The sequence below is a fragment of the Ambystoma mexicanum genome, chromosome 8 (assembly GCF_040938575.1).
Source record: "Ambystoma mexicanum isolate Mex_15411 chromosome 8, UKY_AmexF1_1, whole genome shotgun sequence".
NCBI classification, from domain to species: Eukaryota; Metazoa; Chordata; class Amphibia; order Caudata; family Ambystomatidae; genus Ambystoma; species Ambystoma mexicanum.
This window is the reverse complement of record NC_090929.1, coordinates 1,093,656,357-1,093,677,905: the sequence shown is the minus strand read 5'-3', so window position 1 is coordinate 1,093,677,905 and position 21,549 is coordinate 1,093,656,357. Positions and strand designations below refer to the sequence as shown.

At 46.3% G+C, this 21,549-nt stretch overlaps 1 protein-coding gene across 1 annotated transcript in view; it reads left to right on the top strand.

The window, feature by feature from the left end:
• HSPB7 (heat shock protein family B (small) member 7) overlaps window positions 1-21,549 on the top strand; it is a 68,483-nt gene that overhangs the window by 21,405 nt on the left and 25,529 nt on the right. The window contains exon 2 of the mRNA XM_069611096.1: window positions 19,872-20,005. Within this exon, the coding sequence (XP_069467197.1) occupies window positions 19,872-20,005 (134 nt within the window). The remainder of the gene's footprint in view (window positions 1-19,871; window positions 20,006-21,549) is intronic.

Sequence of the window (21,549 nt, the reverse complement as noted above, 5' to 3'; positions counted from 1 at the left end):
AGACCTGCGGACGGCATTGCTCCTCAGTGACAGCCACATTGACACGTGCCTGACGCGGGAGCACTGCAGGCCTCACAGGACACAAGACAGCAACAGTGTTTTGAACAAAGTCTGCGGCAGCAGCTGCATCACCTCGCGCAGCACTCCTGACGAAAGCTCTGATGGCTCCTCCCCCAACAGATCCACCAAGTGCAGTTCTTCTGATGGTCTTGCCATTGGTTGTAGGTCATCTGGTCGAAAACAAAAGGATCGAATGCCTTTTGATCGACAAATGGTCGAAAAAAAGGGTCGATTTTATTTATTTATTTTTTTATTTTTTTTATTTGGGGTTCCCCCCTAACACCCTGTTTTCTTTATTAAAAACATTTTTTTACCAACCCAAATTAAAAAATATATATAAATAAATAAATAAAAAAATTCTGTCGATTTAACAATTTGACTGTCGATCAAATGGTCATTCGATCAAATGTTTTCGACCATTTGACTGGACAGCCTTGCCATTATTGCCACAACCAATGTGTGACATATGCAATCTGTGGCGTCTCTCAGCACACTGTGTTGGGCTTCTGTGCTAACCCGGTCTGCTTTAGGCAAAAACAGAGGTAGACACTGTATTTGACCTAATTGCCAGGCCAGAAGTGAATTCCTGAAAACCTGTGCACACCGTTATATGTGAAATATCTGTTTTTGGAAGGCTGCATATAAAAAAGACTGATTTATTTCGGTATATTTTGTGAGGCCCTCAGAAAGCCGAAATAGCATGAACCACACTGCCTCCTTTCATCCCAAGCATACCCACTCAATCCCCCACCACATTAACACACGCAAACATCCAACCAGTTACAAATACCCCTTTCCTGTTACAAACAATTCCTTTTGCACACACAACCACACACACACAGTCAAATACACTCACCTCGGACTCCCGCGACTCTTCCTCTGGGTCCCGCCTTTCCTGTCAGCCCCTCTGTACACTCGTGTCCTGTCAGCCCCTCTGTACACTCGTGTGCGTCGCAGGAGCCGACAGTTCGATCTAGAAAGAGCGGTCTCCAAGCGTTCTTTCTAAATCTTTCTTTTTTTAAATCGATTATTAGTAATCAGTGTTTCCACTTAGTACCATGCAAATATATATATGAATGCAGTAATAACATTAATCAATGCATTGAAACAAATAAATATGTGTACTTGTTTTTAGTATACAGTACATAGTGTTAGTAAAGCAGCAGTGAAATCTCATATATGCATCAACATCATAACACTTAATTCCACCCACAACGCCCACACAAGATTCACGATTGCTGGAAATTTTATTAAGCAGCTGCTCGGGGACAAAATATCTACTGAGTGTGAAATATTTCAAAAATGTCAGTTAACATCACTGGCAAGCTAGCAAATTCGTCTCGGCGAAAAAATCGAAGTGAACCCACATCTGTAAAAAATGTTGGACATTTTCTTTTCCCAGAAGAAACTACAACACCTTCCATCCGTGTTTTTCCTCTCTTTATTATACTGAGGGCAGAAGGTGTCTTCCTCAGCCGGGTTAATTTCACACACATTCCTGCACTATTTTCTGAGACGCGCTTTGTAAAAACGGGTTACCCACACTTATCCTTCCCTGGATCCCCTCAATAGATGTCAGTGACTCTCTTCTCTCAGTGGATTCTGATTTCCCTACCGTTGTCCTACCGATATGTCTCCCGGGTTCCATGTGATATAATCGTGGCAAAATTGCTGTGGTAACAAAATATTGCGGCACAATTGCCGCTGTTTTTGCACCGCAGTCCATGTAAAACATGCAGGAGACACCCCCGCAACCCCTGGACCCATTATACCATTTAAGGGGGGCGGGGGACACCCCCGCAACCCCCTCTCCCCTTAAATGGTATAATGGGGCACACTTTTACCGGGTCAAACGGCGGCATTTTTGCCGCAATATTTTTTTACTGTAACATTTTTGCCGCGATTATATTACCTGATACCGTCTCCCGTGCGAAGTTCCTGCTTTCCCTGTCCTCGAACCCCTACACACTCTTCCTGCTTCTCCTCCCCATCCTCACCCCTTCAGTAGTTCTGCTCTCCCTGCTCCTCCTTCCACCTAATATCCCTTCAGTAGTTCAGCTCTCCCTGCTTCTCCAACCCATCACTGTTTTAGTCAGTTAAATCTCTTTGGGATAGACATTGTAGAAAAGGTCTTGTAAATAGCTAACAGTAACACTACCAATTCCCACACTCTGGGTGAATTCCCAAACTTGGTGATGGTGGAACAGATCACCTAATTTCTAAAAAACATATCCTAGCTGATCCCCTGACCTGAACAATTACCTTCAGCACCGCCCCCTTCCGTAGAAAACCCACCAAGAGCAGTGTGGGGTGGAAAAGGAACTCGACTGGTGCAGCTCATATAACAACCGGACTTCAATGCATTAAACACAGAAAACCTTCTCGGGTGATTCACTGTTCCCCCGGATCCCCTCTGCCGGGTTCAGATCCACTTTAATATCAAGCTTTCAATTGATCTCCCTCTGCCGTGCTCGGACTAACTTGCTCTACTTTTTCCAAACTTTCTCTATTTCAGAAATCAAAGACTTTCGATTATGCGCAGGACTTTGCTCAACCCGCTGCAGGACGACTTTGATTCTCAATTACTTGCTCTTTTCTTGATGTTATTGTTATTGTTATTGTTATTTTGCATTTATATAGCGCCTTATATACCATTGGTATGGTCTGAAGGCGCTGGTAGGTTGAACGCCCTTGGGAACCGAAGTTCAGATCAGTAGAGGGAGTAGAGAGAGTCAAAGGTGCGTGTGGGCACCATGTATGTGTGCAGCTTGTGCGGTATTTGTGTAATAGCTGCTTCTTAGCGGTAGGTGTGGTGGTTGAGGGGTCGTTCTGGCAGGATTTATCCAGACCGGATGTGGCTGCGTTAGGCCTGAGGAGAACGCCTGGCTGGGGGTGTGTAACCAGCAGTGTTTACATAGAGTGATGTGGAGTATGTGACGGATGTTGGTATGAGAACAGTTATACCGAATGGTGTCATAGTATCTCTGTGTTCTAGTTGAGTGGTGGTGTAAAGGAGAGAGTAAGCATATGGTGGGTTATATGGTCATTCAAATGTTTTCTAAAATGTTCTAAAGAGGCTATTGGGAACACTTCTAAATTCTACTTTCACAAAGAGGCTATTGGGCACACTTCTAAAGTCAGTTTTCACAAAAGGCTATTGGGGACACTTCTAGGTTCAACTTTTCACAGAGGCTATTGGGCACATTTCTAAATTCTACTTTCACAGAGAGGCTATTGGGGACACTTCTAAATTCTACTTTTCACAGAGAGGCTATTGGGAACACTTCTAGGTTCAACTTTTCACAGAGGCTATTGGGCACATTTCTAGATTCAACTTTAACAGAGAGGCTATTGGGCACACTTCTAAATTCGACTTTTCACAGAGACTATTGAGGACACTTCTAAATTCAACTTTCACAGGGGCTATTGGGCACACTTCCAAATTCAACTTTCCACAGAGGCTATTGAGGACACTTCTAAAGTCAACTTTTGACAGAGGCTATTGGGCACACTTCTAAATTCAACTTTCACAGGGGCTATTGGGCAACTTGGCTATTGGGCACACTTCTAAATTCGACTTTCTCAGAGAGGCTATTGGGCGCACTTCTAAATTCTACTTTTCACAGACGCTATTGGGCACACTTCTAAATTCAACTTTTCACAGAGGCTATTGGGCACACTTCTAAATTCAACTTCCCACAGAGGCTATTGGGCACACTTCTAAATTCAACTTTTCACAGAGGCTATTGGGGACACTTCTAAATTCAACTTTAACAAAGAGGCTATTGAGGACACTTCTAAATTCTACTTTCTCAGAGAGGCTATTGGGGACACTTCTAAATTCAGTTTTCACAAAAGGCTATTGGGGACACTTCTAAATTCAACTTTAACAAAGAGGCTATTGGGCACACTTCTAAATTCGACTTTTCACAGAGGCTATTGAGGACACTTCTAACATGCTAACGATCCCATTTCTATCTAGATGCGACGCAAGCTAGGGTTTAGAATTCTAAGTGTGGTGCATCTTAAGAATAACATTTCTATCTAGATGCGGTGCAAGCTAAAGTTCAGTTCCCTACACGTGTGGCACTAGCTAAAATTGGCAAGTAAGTTCATGTGCATCGTAAGGCAGTATTTACAATCCATTTATAGTGGTCGCAAGTCTTCCTAGGTATGTCTTGATTTAAGTCTATGGCAGTCTATGCTATGGAAGGTAAGGTAGAGTGACAGGGGCCTTCTGGAGTAGAGTGATTGCTCTACACCCCACCCATGCCATACTCACAGTTTTGTTGGTGTCTGGCTTCCTTTGCTTTCCCTGCGGACACCTGCAGACACGTCCTGGAGCCACCAATGTAGGAGCCGCCCTTTGCCCCGGGCCCTTAGCCGCAAGGGCTGCCGGGCAGGGGGCTGCCCTGGAAGGGTCAGTCAAAAGGGGCCAGCAAGCCAATCAGTCCACGGGGGACGGCTGGGGGCGGGAGGAGGGAGGAGAGGGGAAGCAGAGACATGGGGCGGACAACGCTGCGGGCAGGGCCCGGGGGGCTCAAGCACCAAAACAAAGCCCAGATCACAAGGCCCAAGAGGGTCGGGCTCTCACCCACGCTCACCTGAACACGCCCGGATGGAAAGGCGGTCGGGAGCTGGGACGGCGACTAGGTTCGCCGGCTGCCTTAGAGCAGCCAATCACACCACGGGGGGCGGGAGGAGGGAGGAGAGGGGAAGCAGGGACACGGGGCGGACAACGCTGCGGGCAGGGCCCGGGGGGCTCAAGCACCAAAACAAAACCCAGATCACAAGGCCCAAGAGGGTCGGGCTCTCACCCACGCTCACCTGAACATGCCCGGATGGAAAGGCGGTCGGGAGCTGGGACGGCGACTAGGTTCGCCGGCTGCCTTAGAGCAGCCAATCACACCACGGGGGACGGATGGGGGCGGGAGGAGGGAGGAGAGGGGAAGCAGGGACACAGGGCGGACAACGCTGCGGGCAGGGCCCGGGGGGCTCAAGCACCAAAACAAAGCCCAGATCACAAGGCCCAAGAGGGTCGGGCTCTCACCCACGCTCACCTGAACACGCCCGGATGGAAAGGCGGTCGGGAGCTGGGACGGCGACTAGGTTCGCCGGCTGCCTTAGAGCAGCCAATCACACCACGGGGGACGGCTGGGGGTGGAAGGAGAGGGGAAGCAGGGACACGGGGCGGACAACGCTGCGGGCAGGGCCCGGGGGGCTCAAGCACCAAAACAAAGCCCAGATCACAAGGCCCAAGAGGGTCGGGCTCTCACCCAAGCTCACCTGAACACGCCCGGATGGAAAGGCGGTCAGGAGCTGGGACGGCGACTAGGTTCGCCGGCTGCCTTAGAGCAGCCAATCACACCACAGGGGACAGCTGGGGGCGGGAGGAGGGAGGAGAGGGGAAGCAGGGACATGGGGCGGACAACGCTGCGGGCAGGGCCCGGGGGGCTCAAGCACCAAAACAAAGCCCAGATCACAAGGCCCAAGAGGGTCGGGCTCTCACCCACGCTCACCTGAACACGCCCGGATGGAAAGGCTGTCGGGAGCTGGGACGGCGACTAGGTGCTCTCTTTCTTACTTTCACTTAGCCAATTCTCAGCTGAATACCTTAGAGAGACTTTGATTGAGCACCCACGTGGTGCTGGTCCACTATGTCAAAGGTATCATATCTTGGTTTGAAAATTCAATCTCTCATCAGCAGTTTAACTTCACTTGCATCGTTTATCACATGCGTTTTAACAATGTTTGTTTCAGCGCTCGCCAAACAGTGTTGCTGCTTGCAACCTTGGCTTCAGCACAGACCGTACTTGTATCGGTCTCTCAAGCTCAACGGCTTTGTTGTTTACACTGACGCTACTTTGTTCTTGGAGCCAAAGTTGGTAACACAGCGGCTCGTGCTTCTCCCCACCTTGATTATTGATGCGGGAGGGACCGAGGTATCTCTGACACACAATGCAGGATTCTTCAGCCTGGTTTCCTTGTCTTACGCTTTCCATTGGTGAGGGTTCAGGAAAGTAACAGTTCCTCCTCGTAAAGGTCAAAGGAACTTCCCTCCTTGCGATCCTCTTCTGCTTTGCCATTTGTAAAAAGTATCCTGAGAAGCCAAATTTGTGCATAACCTCCAACATGTAGTCCCAGTGCTCCTTGTCGAATGCCTTTTTCGGCGTCAAGTGATAGGACCACATCATCAGTTGGGCCTTCCCTTTTAGGATATGCAACAGTCATTGTAGGTTATTGTAGGAGTGTCTGTGCAGAATAAAGCCTGCTTGCTCTTGATGAACCAGTCTGGGGAGGAGTCTCTCTAGCCTGCCTGCCAGACATTTTGCCAATACATTTGCATCAGAGTTTATAAGAGATATGGGGCGTTGGAGCTGCAGAGTGTGGGATTGCACCCCTTCTTATGGGAAATGACTATGATGGCTTGTAGGAGAGATGCAGGGAGCTGGTGTGTTTCAAGGACCTCATGAAACATCTGTCCCATCCACGGAGCAAGTTCCTCTAGCATTAGTTTATAAATATCTATAGGAAGAATGTCCGGTCCAGCGTCTTTACCGGACGTCAATCCCCAAATGGCTCTTAGGACCTCCCCGTCCTCCAATTGAGCTCAAGATTGGCAGGTGTTAATGTAGGGAGGGAGGTGTGGCTGAGGAATTCTGTGTTCTGTCCCGCGTCTCTATGTGGCAGGACAACATAAAGGTCTCGATAAAACTCAGCAAATCTCTTGTTGATGGCTGATCCCCCGTAAGCAGCCTGCCTTTGGCACCTTTGATAGAGGTAATGAGCTGGCTCTGCTGTTTCCCTTTAAGGGCCAGAGCGAGCATATGGAGAGGCCTATCCCCTGCTGCGTATAGATCCCATTTGGAAAAGGCTTTCTTGATTCTAGCCGTAAGGATGTGCATAATTTCAGATCGGAGTTTGACTATCTTATCATAGGTCTGGTTGTCCCTGCTTTGTGTGTGCATTCGGCAACGGTCAGCTCTGACACTAGTTGATATAGCCTATCTGCCCATTATTTTCTTTTATGCGCCCAGCATCAAATTCATTGCCCCCTAATGAAAGCCTTAAAGATGTCCCAGCACCGGAATATGTTGAATCCTAGATTGTCCTGCCAGGTTCTGTCCACGTCTTGCGTCAGTGAATCTACCAGGTCAGGGTATTGTAATGCCATTAGATTCAGCCTCCAAATGGGGTCCTTAGTTGGTACGTCTGGGAGAGTGAGACGCATCAGGACCAGGGCATGATCAGAGAGTGTCATAGGGAGGATTGAACAGGATTCTACTATGTGCATCATAGTGCCAGGGAGTAACCAATAATCCAGTCTAAAGTAACTCTGATGATGGCTGGAGTAGTATGTATAATGCTTAGTGTGTTCAGGTAAGCGTCTCCACACATCCACCAAGTGTAGATCTGTCATCAGGGTCCGAAGCGTTCGCTGCTTTTCTTGGGGTAGGTCCACTACGTGAATGCGATGGGTTGTGTCAGTCAACATCTGTTTGTAGCACTATGTTTAGGTCACCCCCATCAATGTCAGGCAGTCCATGAGCGGCGCGCAAGTAGCAAGCAAATGCGTAAAGAACCCTGGTGTGTCAGTCGTGGGTCCATACAGGTTTATGAGGGTAATGAGGTGGGTATGGAGCAGGCCATGTAAGATAACAAATCTCCCCCCTTGTCAGCTTCTGTGGTATCTTAATGGGGACCCGTTGGTGAACCAAGATTGATACTCCCACCTCGTCCCGTGCAAGGGGGAGTGAACCCCTGCCCTCACCCATCTTCTGCACAGTTTAGCCATTTAATTGGCATCTAGGTGGGTTTCCTGTAGGAATATGGCATCTCTATTCAAATCCTACAGCATATTGAGTAGGCGACGGTGCCGCCTAAAAGGATGCCCTAGCTCCTGTACTTTGAGGGTGGTACATGTAGGTATGATCATCTAATGGCAGTGGTTGTTTGGGAATATCTGAGGCCCCAGCGAGGGGATAGGTAGTCTTGACACGCCTAAACCCCCCCAGGCCACGAGTGGGCATATATGTTGTGGAGCGTAGATATATCTCAGCAAGTGTTTCCTTCCTGTTAACCAAATAACCTCCCCAACCAACCCCACAATGAAACATGAGAATCTATAAATGTGACTCCAATACAACTATTAGAGAAAAATAGAGCCAATGTGGGGTAGTAAGCAGGCACGACCGCATAGCCACCGCCCGCATCCGTGCATATCTGTACTCCTCAATTGGGAATGTCAGCCATATTGCCTGAGCCGAGCAGGAGAACAGATTCAAATAGGTAGGGACCAGAGATATCCCCGGATGACGAGTACAGTATAGTGGCCCTTCCCAGCGGACCAGCTTCAGGGTCTTTAGCAATCATGGAGACCGATTAGTGTAAACTGTATCCCTCTCTAGCAGCCAAGTGGTGAAATTGCATCTATCTCATGCACTGATCATGTCATAGTGTTCAGGCGATCTCAAGGAGCATCTTGTTCGTACGTGGAAGGCACACTGCATCCCATTGGAGGAGCCCATTCTGCTATCAGTCCATCTATTAGCATAATTTCACAGATTCGTTTCGTCATGTCGTCGTCATAATCATCGTGGCTTTCTGCCCACCTTCTTCCAGCCCTCACGAGATCTCATCTGCCGTTGTGTGTGGGGCTGTGGGTGCCTCCCGTCCGGTTGTTCAGGTTGCTTGGCCAAAGAGGTGTATTCTGTGGCAATGACGATGCAGAGTTTTAAGAAGCTCCATGCTTCCTCAGTGTCCTCGATTGAGTGCCATTGGCAGTTCATTTGGATAGACCAAACTACAGGAAATTTCAGGTAATGTTTATGTTCGGAGCCTTTTAGTGCATGGAAGAGTGGGTTGAAAGTCCTCCTGCATTTTGACATCTCAAGAGAGTTGTCATTGAAGCGGCGTATTGAGTTATCCTCCCAACGGATGGTCCCAGCGTCATGGTAGGCTTTGAGTATAACCAGTTTGTGCTGGAAATTCAGTAATCGCATTGTGATGGTGCAGGGGCAATCACTGGTTGAGGGCTTGAGCTTGGGAATGGGGGCCCTGTGAACTCTCTCGATGTTGGAGCGAGGGTGGTTGAGATGCAATTTGTCCTGGTGGAGACCATGGATCAGTGGTATTCAAACCGTGGGGCGCGCCCGGCAGGGGGTCGTGGGTGCATCCCTGGGGGGCCGTGGGAGCCCAGCATGAAATGTTTAAAAAATATTTTTTTTTTTTTAGATTGGAAGAAATGGGCTGGGGCGGCTCACATGGTCGGACTGAAGCATTACACTGTTCAGGCACCAATGAAAAAGTGGCCCGCAGTTGTAAATGGATATTCATTCTTTTAGCCACAGACTTTTTCAATAGTACCCAAGGGGGTGCTTTGTGTTAAATTGTAAGTAAATTGTGATATTTAAAGAATATTTATTCAGCAACAATGGTCAAAATTACTAACTGCATAGTCAAGTAACTCATCAAACTGGCATACATTGGCCAAAAAGGTGGCCCATTTTGACTGCCCCACACTAGCATTTTGCATTTTTGGAACAGGCATTGCCCTATTGTCCTATAGGCCGGTCCGAGCATGGCGCTCATCCTTAATGGTGAGGGGGCACCCACCCAGTAGCCCCCTCGCCCCTTATGGAGGAGCTAAGGAGCTAGCCCAGTGAAACAATGAGCACTCCGTCAGCTGCTTTGTCCAGCTGAGGGAGTACTTCTGGGCTGGCTGAACTGTCAAAGGGAAACAATATTTCCCTTTGACAGTTCAGTTCAGTTCCCCAGCCGCACATGCTCACTGAGCCATGCAAGAATGGGACATTTTACTTCGCCAGCATTGTATTGCTCATTGGAAATGCTGGCTGGGGCACTGCATTTCTGTATGTGCAAGGGGGAGCTCCTGTGCCTCCTCGCACATTCGGACAGAGCAGCCCGGAGCATGGCGTTTCAGCACCCACACACAGGCCAATGCAGAAGGTATGTTTATGTTAATTTTTTTTAAATGTAAACATGTGTATGGATGCGTGTATGCTTGTGTTATGAGTCAGGGTATGGTGATGGATGCTCGTGTGAATGATATAGTGATTGCTGTATGAATGTGTGTGTGTGTTGGCTTGTTTTGGTCCGTTGAGCTGATTTTGGCAAGTGGTGGATAGAGGGGGGAAGGAGGGTTGTACAACAAAGGCATTTTAAAATTGCCTAAATGCCTTTGTTGCACAATCCCCCTACCCACCTGCCAAAATCAGCTCTCCTTCTGACGCGCTGTGGAGCCCAGGGGACAGGGATGGTATTTTTGTTTACTGGATTTCTATCATAGATGTCCAGTCAAAAATACTATGCTTTCCCCCTTGGCACCCCAGCGCCGTGCATACACACATAATCCTGTTGATTGTGTTAGGCCCAAGGGGACAAGGATCTTTTTACTGGACATCTATCATAGATGTCCAGTAAAAAATGTCATGCCTGCCCCCTGGCCCCCAGCACCAATTTCAAACTGTTTGGCTATTTAACCCATTATTTAAAAAAAAAAAAAATCAAGGATGAAAACCCCCCCCTGAACCTCCCTTGATTGGTTCGGGTTCCCTCACTGTGATCGGTTTCTATGGCATTTTGGGGGGAAATAGTTATGCCCCTTCACTTAAAAAATTCACCAGCTGCCACTGGCCCTCAGACTGTATTGGGAATGGGATGGGGGGGAGCCCAGGGACTGTGGTGGGAGCATGATGGGCTGAAACCATGGGATGGTGGTGGGAGCAGGGTGGGGAGAGCCCAGGGTGTGTGATGGTGTGGGGAGAGGCCAGGGACTGGGTAGGAGAGGGATGAGGGAGCCCAGCGACTGTGATGGGAGCAGTTGATGGCGCGCAATACATACTGTTCATTTGGCATTTTTGAGGGGTCCGGTCTGCCCACATTTTGCTCAGGGGGGACCCAGGCCAAAAACGTTTGAAGACCACTGTCATAGATGAATCCCTCTAGGTCGCTTCACTTGGCATTTTCTGGGAGGCCAACCAGACGTCCATTGTTGCGCCCTGTTCTTCCAGCTTATTAGCCGTTTCATAATTGTCTTCAAGTGTGCTAGTATGTTGCTCATTATCCGCAGTTCCGTTGTCCTAGGTCTCCATTCGTGTGTTGACATCCTGAATCTCCTTCTTCATTTTCTGGACCGTGGCATTGATCTCTTGCGTTCACTGGCCAATAAGCTTTATTTCCCCTGGGATAGTCTGAAGTTGCATTTGGATATCCATTTCAGGGGATGCCTAGCAGACCTGCGGAGCGGAAGGTTGATGGGGCAGATGTCTTCCCCACTATCAAAGTCAGGGATCCCCGGCACATGTTGCATACCCTGATGTCCACAGTACTTAAAATAGAGCAGATCCCAGATTCGTGATCACCTGAGCGAGTGAAATCAGGAGTTGACCCACCCCAGGTGTTCAATGTGCATGCTGACTCATAGTTTGTGTATTTATGTGCCAGGGAGCCTATTCACAATGGCCACCTGATTCCAAGCAGGTGAGTAGTCAGAGGTCCACGTCTGTAATGCTAGCTGATCCAACCCACCCCTGACCCGCAGCCCCACCTGCCAATTGCATGCATGGAGAAAGCCCTGGTGGATCCAGGGGAGCGCATTGCAGAAATGCAGTGTTTTCCGCCTAATATAGAGGTTGTAATAGTAGGCAGCTGGTGATGTCTCCTGGGACGTGGAGTGGGCACAGCGTATCCATTAAAGTTGCAAGCCTGTAACATAAAACTGCTGTTGAACAGAGTCTGCAATCCAGGAGGGATGGGTGTGCCAGTGCTTAAGTGTGCTCAGTTCTTCCAGGGCTCTCGAGCGCCCCCCCCCCATAAAGCTATTTCTAACTATTCTATTAGGATGTCATAATAAATATCGAGGAATGTTATTAAAAGCATTTACTTCTGACATTGATTGTGAAAAAAGATGATACGCCATTATATTTTATCTTGCATTAACCCCGTCAAGGGTCCAGAATGTATTTTTGATCTTAGTACGGTCAGCTTTGTCGATTTCCAGAGATGCCAGTTTAGCTAAGCAACACGAATCCACACTTTAAGTGTGGCAGTGGCACATGATCTATTTTCCAAAAAGCAGTGTAATTCCTCGAAAAATGAACAGGGCGGTGAAGTCAAAATCTTTTGGAATAGTTGTAGTCATTTCCAATCTACTAATGTCTGAAGTGATATAAGGCCCAAATCATGACAAGTTACTGCTACTGGAACTACCTTCGGTAAAGATAAAAAGCATTGCCATAAAAATAATTCTAATTTCGACCAATTAATTTCAAAGACTGTGACTCTACGCTAAAATGTTAAGCATGGAACTATCTTTGATGTATACATTTCTAAAGGAAGCAGCATGGAAAATCTTCTGAGTTTATAGTCACCTTTCTACATCTGAGCCACAAAAGCAGCCACCATCGGCTAGATATTTTTATAATCATCCAGTGTATCTTTTTTAGATGAAACAATTAGGCCCTGATATTTAAAATTATCCACACTGTTTATTCTAGTTCAATCCAGGTGGCAAATAAATTGTTTACATTTTTTATTCAAAGGTATCATGGCCATTTTTTATTTTTGCAAACATTAATTTCCAAATCATTTAAATACTTACATAAGGCATTGATAGATCTCTGAAGTCCTATGGGGTCCAATTAAAAAAGAAAGATATGGTTGGAATGGTGAAGGCCATTGACCAGCCTTTTTGCCTCTTTGCCTATGAGCTTTTGCTCTTCTCTCAGTGGCACCTGTGAGTACCCCTAACTTCCTAATTACTATACTGTCCCTCCACACTGCTACTCACCTATAATGCATTCACTCCTGCTCCTCCTCCTACTCACCTCTCCCTAGGCTTTCTCCAATCACGCTACAATGTCCTTGTTTCCTATCCCCATTATAAAACTCACATCTCGAAACTCCCACTACTCCATCTCTCTTCCACCTCCTTCCAACAAACAAAGCCAACCAGCTAACCATACCTCCTCTAACGCCTATCCACCTCGCCTCTCTTAATGTCAAACTAAACCTCTCTACTCTTCCATACCTCATCAACTGAACATTGCACTGTGAAATGCTCCGTCTGTATGCAACAAAACTTCCTTTATCACTGACTACTTTCACTGCAGTTCTCTTCCCCTAGACTGTCTTGCTATCACTGAAACCTGGATTTCTCCATCTGCCATTGCCACTCTGGTGGTCCTACACAACTCCAAACTATCCTTCATTCACTCTCCTTGACTGACTGGCAGAGGTGGAGGCTTTGGACACCAACTCTCTTTCTGTCTCAATGCCTCACAAATCTCCAATGCCACGTCCTCTCCTACCTCTTTTGAATTCACCATCTCTGCTATTGCTCTGCCACACTTGGTTCACATCATCTCCATCTATCGCCCTCCTGATTCCACTGGACCATTCTTTAATGATCTTGGGCAATTCCTTGATTCTCTTTCCACTAATCATCACCTCATTGTCTCAGGTGGCTTTAACCTTCCCAATCCAACATCTTCTCAGAAATCTGAACTTCAGTCTTTTCTTAGTGACCACACTCTCCACTCTATAAATAACCTACCTACCCACACAGAGACATTGGATCCCTTATTCATCTTCACCTCTCTCTCAGCCACTCATTCTACTGTCACACCATCCATATCCAACCACACATTTGTTTCCACCACCATCTCCTTTCCACCCTCTGACCTTTCCTCACCACTTGCTTCACCTATTACTATAAGGAAATATAAACCTTCTGCCATTCCCCTCTTTCTCTCCGGCCTGTAGTTCTCACTCTCAGCATTCACAACTGGTGCCTCTTGAGCCAGCACTGTCTTCTCCAGCTTCCAATCACTACTATATGACTCATTCTCTTCTCACTTCTCACTCATTACTTTCACCCCTAAGTCTCAGCATCCTCAGTCATGGGTCAACCCATTCATACGTTCTCTCTATGAACAGACATGCGTCGGCTGCTACGCAGATGGAAGCGTACCCACTCATATGAGGACCTGCAACTCTACCTCTCTGCCCTGAAGTCTCTCAAGTCCAGTCTTGATAGAGCTAAAAGGGAATTCTACCTAACCTTAATTGACACTGACTCCAACCATCCTCACCGGCTAGAGGGCACCCTAAGCTCACTCCTCACTCCTCCTAAGTCTATGGCCCTCATCAGGAGGTTGGAGGTAACCATGCCGCTTTTAGCGGCATGGTTGCCTCCTTACCGCATTCCGGGCCCGGGTTCCTCGAATGAGGACTTACCGGGCCATGGCAACCTTGCAGACCCAGTAATTCCCCGTCCGAGGAACTCGCACCCGGTCCATCCCCATTCCCATTCGAGCCCCCATAGGGCTCAATGGGAATGGGGATGGAGCTAACAACGGGCCTGTTAATAACGGGCCCGTTGTTAGCTCCCTGGTGTCCTCGTGGGACCCGGTATGGACGCCTGGTTTTTCCAGGCGCCCATTGCGGGTCCCGTGAGGAGACCTCGGGTTGGGTGCAATGGGTTCACCGGCACCTTTACCGGTGCCGGTAAACCCATTCCACCAACCTTGTGATGAGGGCCTATGACTATCAACTTCACTCTCACAGCTAATGACCTAGTTGAATACTTTGCTGCGAAAAAATGTCCAAAATTATAGACGCTCTCCTGGCCTTCCACACACTCCGTCCTCCTACATTTTGCACTGCGCCTACTCTACCTGCATCCTCTGCCTCTATCTCCCATTTTAGTCACACTAATACTGACAAAGTGCTATTTCTACTGAGGAAGGCTAACCCCTCTACCCCTCTTGTGTCCCATCATACCCTCTTGCTCCTCAGCTAGTCAAGGCTATTGTCCTTTTATTGGCCTCTCACCTCACTGAACTCTTCAACCTGTCCTTCGACTCTGCTTGCTTTCCCTCTGTTTTCAAAACAGCTACCATCTAACTTTCACCCTGTGTCTCTCCTTACTCACTACTCTAAAGTGTTCAAAATGGTTGGGTTCAACCATCTTACCAATTTCTTATACATCCACAACTTTAGAGACAGCCTACAAGCAGGTGTTTCGCTCCAGTAACTCCACGGCAACTGCTCTCATGAATGTGTCGAACTTCATCACCTCTGCTAAGCACTCCAACTTATCCTCTATCCTTATTCTCCTTGACCTGTCTGTTGCCTTTGACACTGTCGATCACTCTGATTTCCTTAATACTCTCTTCTTGGGATTCACGATCAAGCCCTTGCCTGGATTGAGTCTTATCTTGCACCTCACCAATTCTCAGTCTCCTGGAGCAACACCACCTCTCAACTCGCTCCTCTACCTCTTGGTGTTCCACAAGGCTCTGTCTTGGGTCTGCTCCTCTTTACACTCTACACCTCTGCTCTTGCGGCACTAATCGCCTCCTTTGGGTTCTCATACCAAATCTTCGTGGACAACACGCAAACCTTCTTCTCTTTTCCTGAACTCTCCTCTGATTCTTTATCAAAATGTTCAACTGTCTCTCTCCCATTAAATATTGGATAGCGTGCACTCTCTGATGTGTTAAACTCTACCAAAACGGAGGTGCTGTTCTTCCGTGCCAAACGCTCTCTCTCATCTCTTCCTCTGCCTATCCAGTTCCCACCTGACACGCTCCCCTACTCTAATTCAGCTAGAAACCTCTGTTTCATCTATGACCCTTCTCACACCTTCTCTGCGTTCATCTCCAAAACTGGAAAAGCAGCTTGCCTCAACCTCCCAAATACTAGGAAAATCAGGCACCTCCTTCCTTTCAACACCACCAAACATCTCTTAACTACTTTTGTCTTCTCTAAATTGGACTACTGTGCCAGCATCCTCTTTGGTCTCCCCAACTATGCTTTCTGTCCTCTCGACAAGGACATTAACTTTGCTATCAGGACTCTCTTTGAACTCCCTCACTTCACATCTACTTCCTCGTACCATCACCAGGCTGGATGGCTGACGGTGCAAAACAGGGCCAGATTAAAATGTCTTCTCCTGGTTCACACATCTAGCCACTGTAAGGCACCACTGTATCTATCCTCCTCTATTCAACTCTACAAGCCTTCTTGTAATCTCTGCTCTGCCTTCTCGACTACCCTTGTGGCTCCTCACCCTCCATGTGCTCCTCTCGCTTCTGCTGCTTCTCTCTTCTTGTTCCACCTGCATGGAATTTTCTTCCCCCATACATCCGAGAAACAGTCCAGGCAGATTTGTTCAAAACCAAACTAAAAGCATACCTCCTCGCCTCCAAGTTACCCTCTTAACCTACCTCTCATCTGCCTGCTAGCTAAAATGTTTCCCCTAGCCTCTAACCTACCTCTGTGCTTCACTTCCTCTGCCTCAATTCTAGCACTTCACCCATCATGGTCACATGCCGAGCACAGCTGGCCATACTGCCTACCAGCACTTAAAAATGTCTAATGTTTGTTTTCCTCCATCTATGTATGTCCATTTATTTATGGTCCCCAGTGATTGTTTAATTTACTCCCCTCCACAACCTGGTCAGAATGCCCATCAAACTCATCCCATTGTAAGATGCTCACTGCTTCCTGTCAAATCAAATTTGTGATCTATTATATGTTCTTTTGTGATCAAAATAGCATTGTTCCTCCTGTATGAATAAATAAATAAATATGTTACATAATGAATAGATAGATTTCCCAAACGTGGGCGGAAAGCATTTGCAGAGGATAAAGTTTGTGCTAAATCAGCAATATAAGCATTAAATAAAAAAGGGACTAATACACAACCTTGGCAAAGCCTGCAACAGGTATCAATGTAACAAGAGAAATTACCCTCATGTTCCAGTCTAAGCTTATATTTTGTATTGAAATGCAGATGAATTAGCATGTTTAGTACTTTACTTTGGCATCCCTTCTTCTTTATCTTTGACCATAATATATTGCAGTTAACCCGGTCAAAAGCCATTGGAAGATCTATTAAAGCAATATAAACGGGCGCTTCACAAGTTGGACTTGTTGCTGAAACAAATACAAGATGAAACTGTTTAATGAAGTTCCTACTAATTATCATAGGATCAAAACAGAGAATATTTTGCTGGAGGCATCTAAAGGAGAATGGGAGATTGGCTGTAATTTCCAGTGTTAAGCCTATTTCTCTTTTTAAAGCTCGGAATGATATTGGAGACCTTCCAGGAAGGGGGATTGCATTGTAGCAATAAAATATTCCTGAATAATTTGTGTCAAATAAAGACCCATAACTCAGGATTCGTTTGAAAACTGGCATTTGAGTACCCATCAGGGCCCAGAGCACTAGACGTTTTTTTCTCTGAATGATTGTCACAGTATCATCTCTGATGAAATGTAAATATCAGGGAACAACATAATGAAGATTTAAATCTTTTCCACCATCACTGCCTGTTTGCCGTAAAGACTATTAAAATGAGTTATCCATATTCATTCAGCAATCGGCTGAACTTGCAGATATTTTTGGGCAAATTCTGAGTTGTTAATCAGAGACCAAAATTATTGCTGATTATTAGTTGACAAGGCCCTAAACATGTGTTCATCATCTCGATGTAATAAGAGGAATTGTCTTATCCAAGAGGGCTTCCGCAATTCCACTCAGAATAAGGCCAAAGAGCTAAAATGCAAGAGGATTTCGACTTGCACTGCTCAGTGGCCCTCCAAAGGTGGGGAAAATTAAGTACCCTTGCACCGATTTCCCAGGGAGCTGAAAAGATACAAACAAAGACACAATTAGGGATTGGGCATATAACACAGGTATAAGTAGCCACCATATGAATCACAGTGTAATGATAATGGACAGAGCACTGTACCTGTCTATATTCCGGGTGATGCTTAGTTTAGCAACAGCTTTCTAATAAACTAGAAAGACAGCAATACAAGTTACCGTCCATAGGTAAAGCACAGGAAGGTTGTACTGGGAGCATGGAGAATGTATGATATGTGGCAGTTCAATAATCCACATCCAAGAAAAGGAAACGCCCAAAGGAACAATCCAAGAACATCTAAGAGAAAGAAACTAAAGAAAAACAAAAGACCTACCCGAAAAGTGATTTGTGGAAAAAAACACTGAAATAACCAAAGAAGTCCGACGAAGGAGAGTCAGGAGACGTGGGGTCCACAGAGAAGGACAATCCAATAGTGGAAACAAAAAAACCTGTGAGGAAGGTCAGTTCTGTAACAGGACACCGGAGGATGAAGTATTGAAGAGTACCGAACAAAACAGGGATGCCATTGATAAGCTGTTCGGTCAGCCTACGTCGGCAGCGTAGGGTGCCGTGCTAGACAGGATGGGATGAGGTTGACCATCATTGGACTGAAGGTGCCTCGGAAATGTAGTTGCCATCAAAATAGCGAGCGTCTTTATTCTTCCTTTGCCAATTTACCATTGTCGGTTGGGATATAATGTATGCCTTATCCCATAAGGAGTCATCCTGGTTGTGTTCCTAAAACACGTGATTCTGACAGAAATAAACTTAATAAAATGCTTCAGTTGGATATATATAGCACTTACTCGATGGACTACGTCACATAACTTTCAAATGTTTTTATAAATCGTACAGCTGACACAATCAAGGTACCAATCCTTGGACGTCCCAAAAACAGCTGATGATCTTTCTTTTTCCATAGAAAGAAAAGAGAAAAGGGCAAAATCGTGAGCAATTTTCAGTTATCTGCATTTAGAGGCTGCAGTGTATTGACTGTGTTTGTATTTATTTTTAGTGTTTCATGTTCATATAGTATTTCAATAGCTCAATGTTGGGACACCCCCAGTTGGTGCATGTAACGCCATGATGTCACACCTTACTTACATCACGTGATAACGTCACATCCCTTATAAAATGGAGGCATAAATCATGGTGGCGGGGGATGATATGCAAGTATTTGTGGCAGATGTTAATTTCCTATAGCATATGCTTATTTATGCAGTTTGACAGTGCGGTCAAGCCCCAAAGGCCATCAGAGTGCTGTGCAAGTAAGGTAAGAACACCAGAGGAAAGGTCACAGATATATTGAGAGGACAAATATCTCTAAGAGAAAAACGCCAGTAAGAGAAAACTAAAATACATTACAAGTTTCCTTTCAACCACGCCCTTCACCAAGTGAAACAGCCACAACATTGCACTACCTTAAAAAAAAAAAAAAACATCCACGGCATTGCCTTGATCACTGGACTGACCCTGTTATAAGGTGTTCATGATTGGAGCACTACACACTCTCTACCAAGTAATGAAATACAGAACATAATGAATTAGGGGCATTCATCATAAAATTAAGGCAACACACAACGAGCGTGCCTGGACATTCTCAGTAAAGAACACACCTATTTTTCTTTGCTGAAAATTGACAGACCCACACTTTTTGCTTGTGAACTCACTCTTGGGTCCTGTGTCCTAAATGATGGCTTCCACAACACTGAAATTGTTTGCTTCTGTGTGACGTCATCTCAAACTGGTTTCAAGCTGACATTCTATTAGTTAGGGTGTCACTGACTGGAAACCTAGTCTTGTCTGCTAAAGTCCTCCTCCTATGTAATTCTCTTCCTCTAGACCCCCACTGGACCCAGAGTTCTATTCATCCATACAGTTATGTAAACATGATCTATTTCATTTATATATCCTAAACCTGTATCTTGCTAAAGAGTTATCGGGCTTGTACTACTACTGCATGATTCTATGAGCGTGATACAGGAAGGCGCGTGTGTGATTTCTGGGAAAAGAACATCAGGTCTGCAAAAATGTAGGCCAATGGAATTTCTTATTGTGAGGAGACAGTCAAGGGGATTGAAAGAAAGGATGAAAAAATATTCAGACTCACTCTCTTTTCCTTTCCCGTTGCAGGCCGTTCAGGAGAGACAGGCAACGTGAAGACCCTGGGAAACAACTACCAGTTTGCAGTGGATGTGAGTGACTTCTCTCCAGAAGATATCATTGTCACCACATCCAACAATCAGATTGAAGTTCGTGCTGAGAAGGTAGGACATATTCCACAGCTTCTCTGAAGCATTCCAGTGTGAGGTCCATGAGAAATGGCAAACTCTTGAGAGAGTATGAGAGATAGCAGGCACTGTGATTGTAAGAAACATGGAGATGGGGAGACCAGAGCATCTGAAAATGTAGACATTCGGGACAGTTTGAAAACCATTTACAACCGATCCACATTATTGTTTGCACCATTTTAATTGGACTATAGGGCAGAGAAAGGCTTTATAGACTGGCTCCTGACCTGCTCAGTGCCGCTAGAAGCCATACAAACAAACTTGTGATCACATTAGAAAAGGAACTGTAAAGTGCGTTGCTTGTGACTTGTGAACCAACCTCTCTGGCATGGAACTGTCTACAATGTCCCAAACCTGCAAGGGAACTAAGGAATGGCCAATCACAAGGAGAAGAATAAATACACTCCACCTCTTTCAGCGACACCCATCGCTGCTCCAGCTTCTCAACTAAGGTGGTGCCCTTGCGAGCTTCAAGGCCCCAATGGAGGTGTACTGTTGCTAGCCTCTACAGCCTTCACAAAGCGTTTAATTGTTTAGACACACACACAGCAAAGCACTTTAAACTACCCCCAACTACAACTGTAGCCCAGCTGCCTAAACTCTGCATCTCAAGCTTGTTAAGCGTAAATCTCCTCACAGCGCGCATTCCTAGTGATACTGCGTGCCTGGTATTCAGTCAGTGGCCCTCATTAGGGCTCCGGCGCTAAACCATGGTGCTATTAGCACCATGGTCCATGCCGGAGTCCGCCATGGAGAAAGGGGGAATTACCACCCCATTCCAAGGTTGGCGGGGTGGTAATTCCCCCTTTCTCCATGGCCCTTCCCCATTCCCATTTTTGCCCCATAGGGCTCAATGGGAATGGGGAAGGCGGCAATTACGGTACTGTAATTGCCATCAAGGTCCCTTTGCGGGTCCCTACTTTAACGGCTGGTCCAGACCAGCCGTTCAGGTCGGGAGCCGCAAAGGGAACTCGTAGTAAGGCGTTAAGGGGTTAACGGCGCCGCTGCCTTTTACGGCGCCGTTAACCCCTTAACGCCAGGGTCCTAATGAGGGCCAGTCTATGCCAGTGGGCTTGTCCTCTCCATTCATGGTAACATTATACATCTGGGTATTCTAATAAGAGGAGAGGCGGCCATAACATTTTCCTGAGCCATATTAAGATATGTTCTGGCACACAGTTTGACAAAATTGCTCTGCAGGCTGTGGCAAACCAGAAGGAGTCGAACTAAGATGTGCCATGTTCAAGGAAATTTATTTAAATAAAAATAAAACACCTATCTAGCTCTACTGCTATGAGGGTATTTCCCTACCTAACAAACCTACTTGCTATCTGGCCCTAACACTTAGAAAATAATGCAACAAAAATAGGCCAGAGCAAAATCCTCTATCCTTCGCTTTGCTTGACCCAATGGTTTGGATCTCTCTCCAAAGAAGGTTTTAAATGTTTGTCAAGTTCTGGATCTCTTTCCAAAAGAAGGTTTCTAACAGTTTGTCTATTCCTCCCAATATAGTCCTTTGG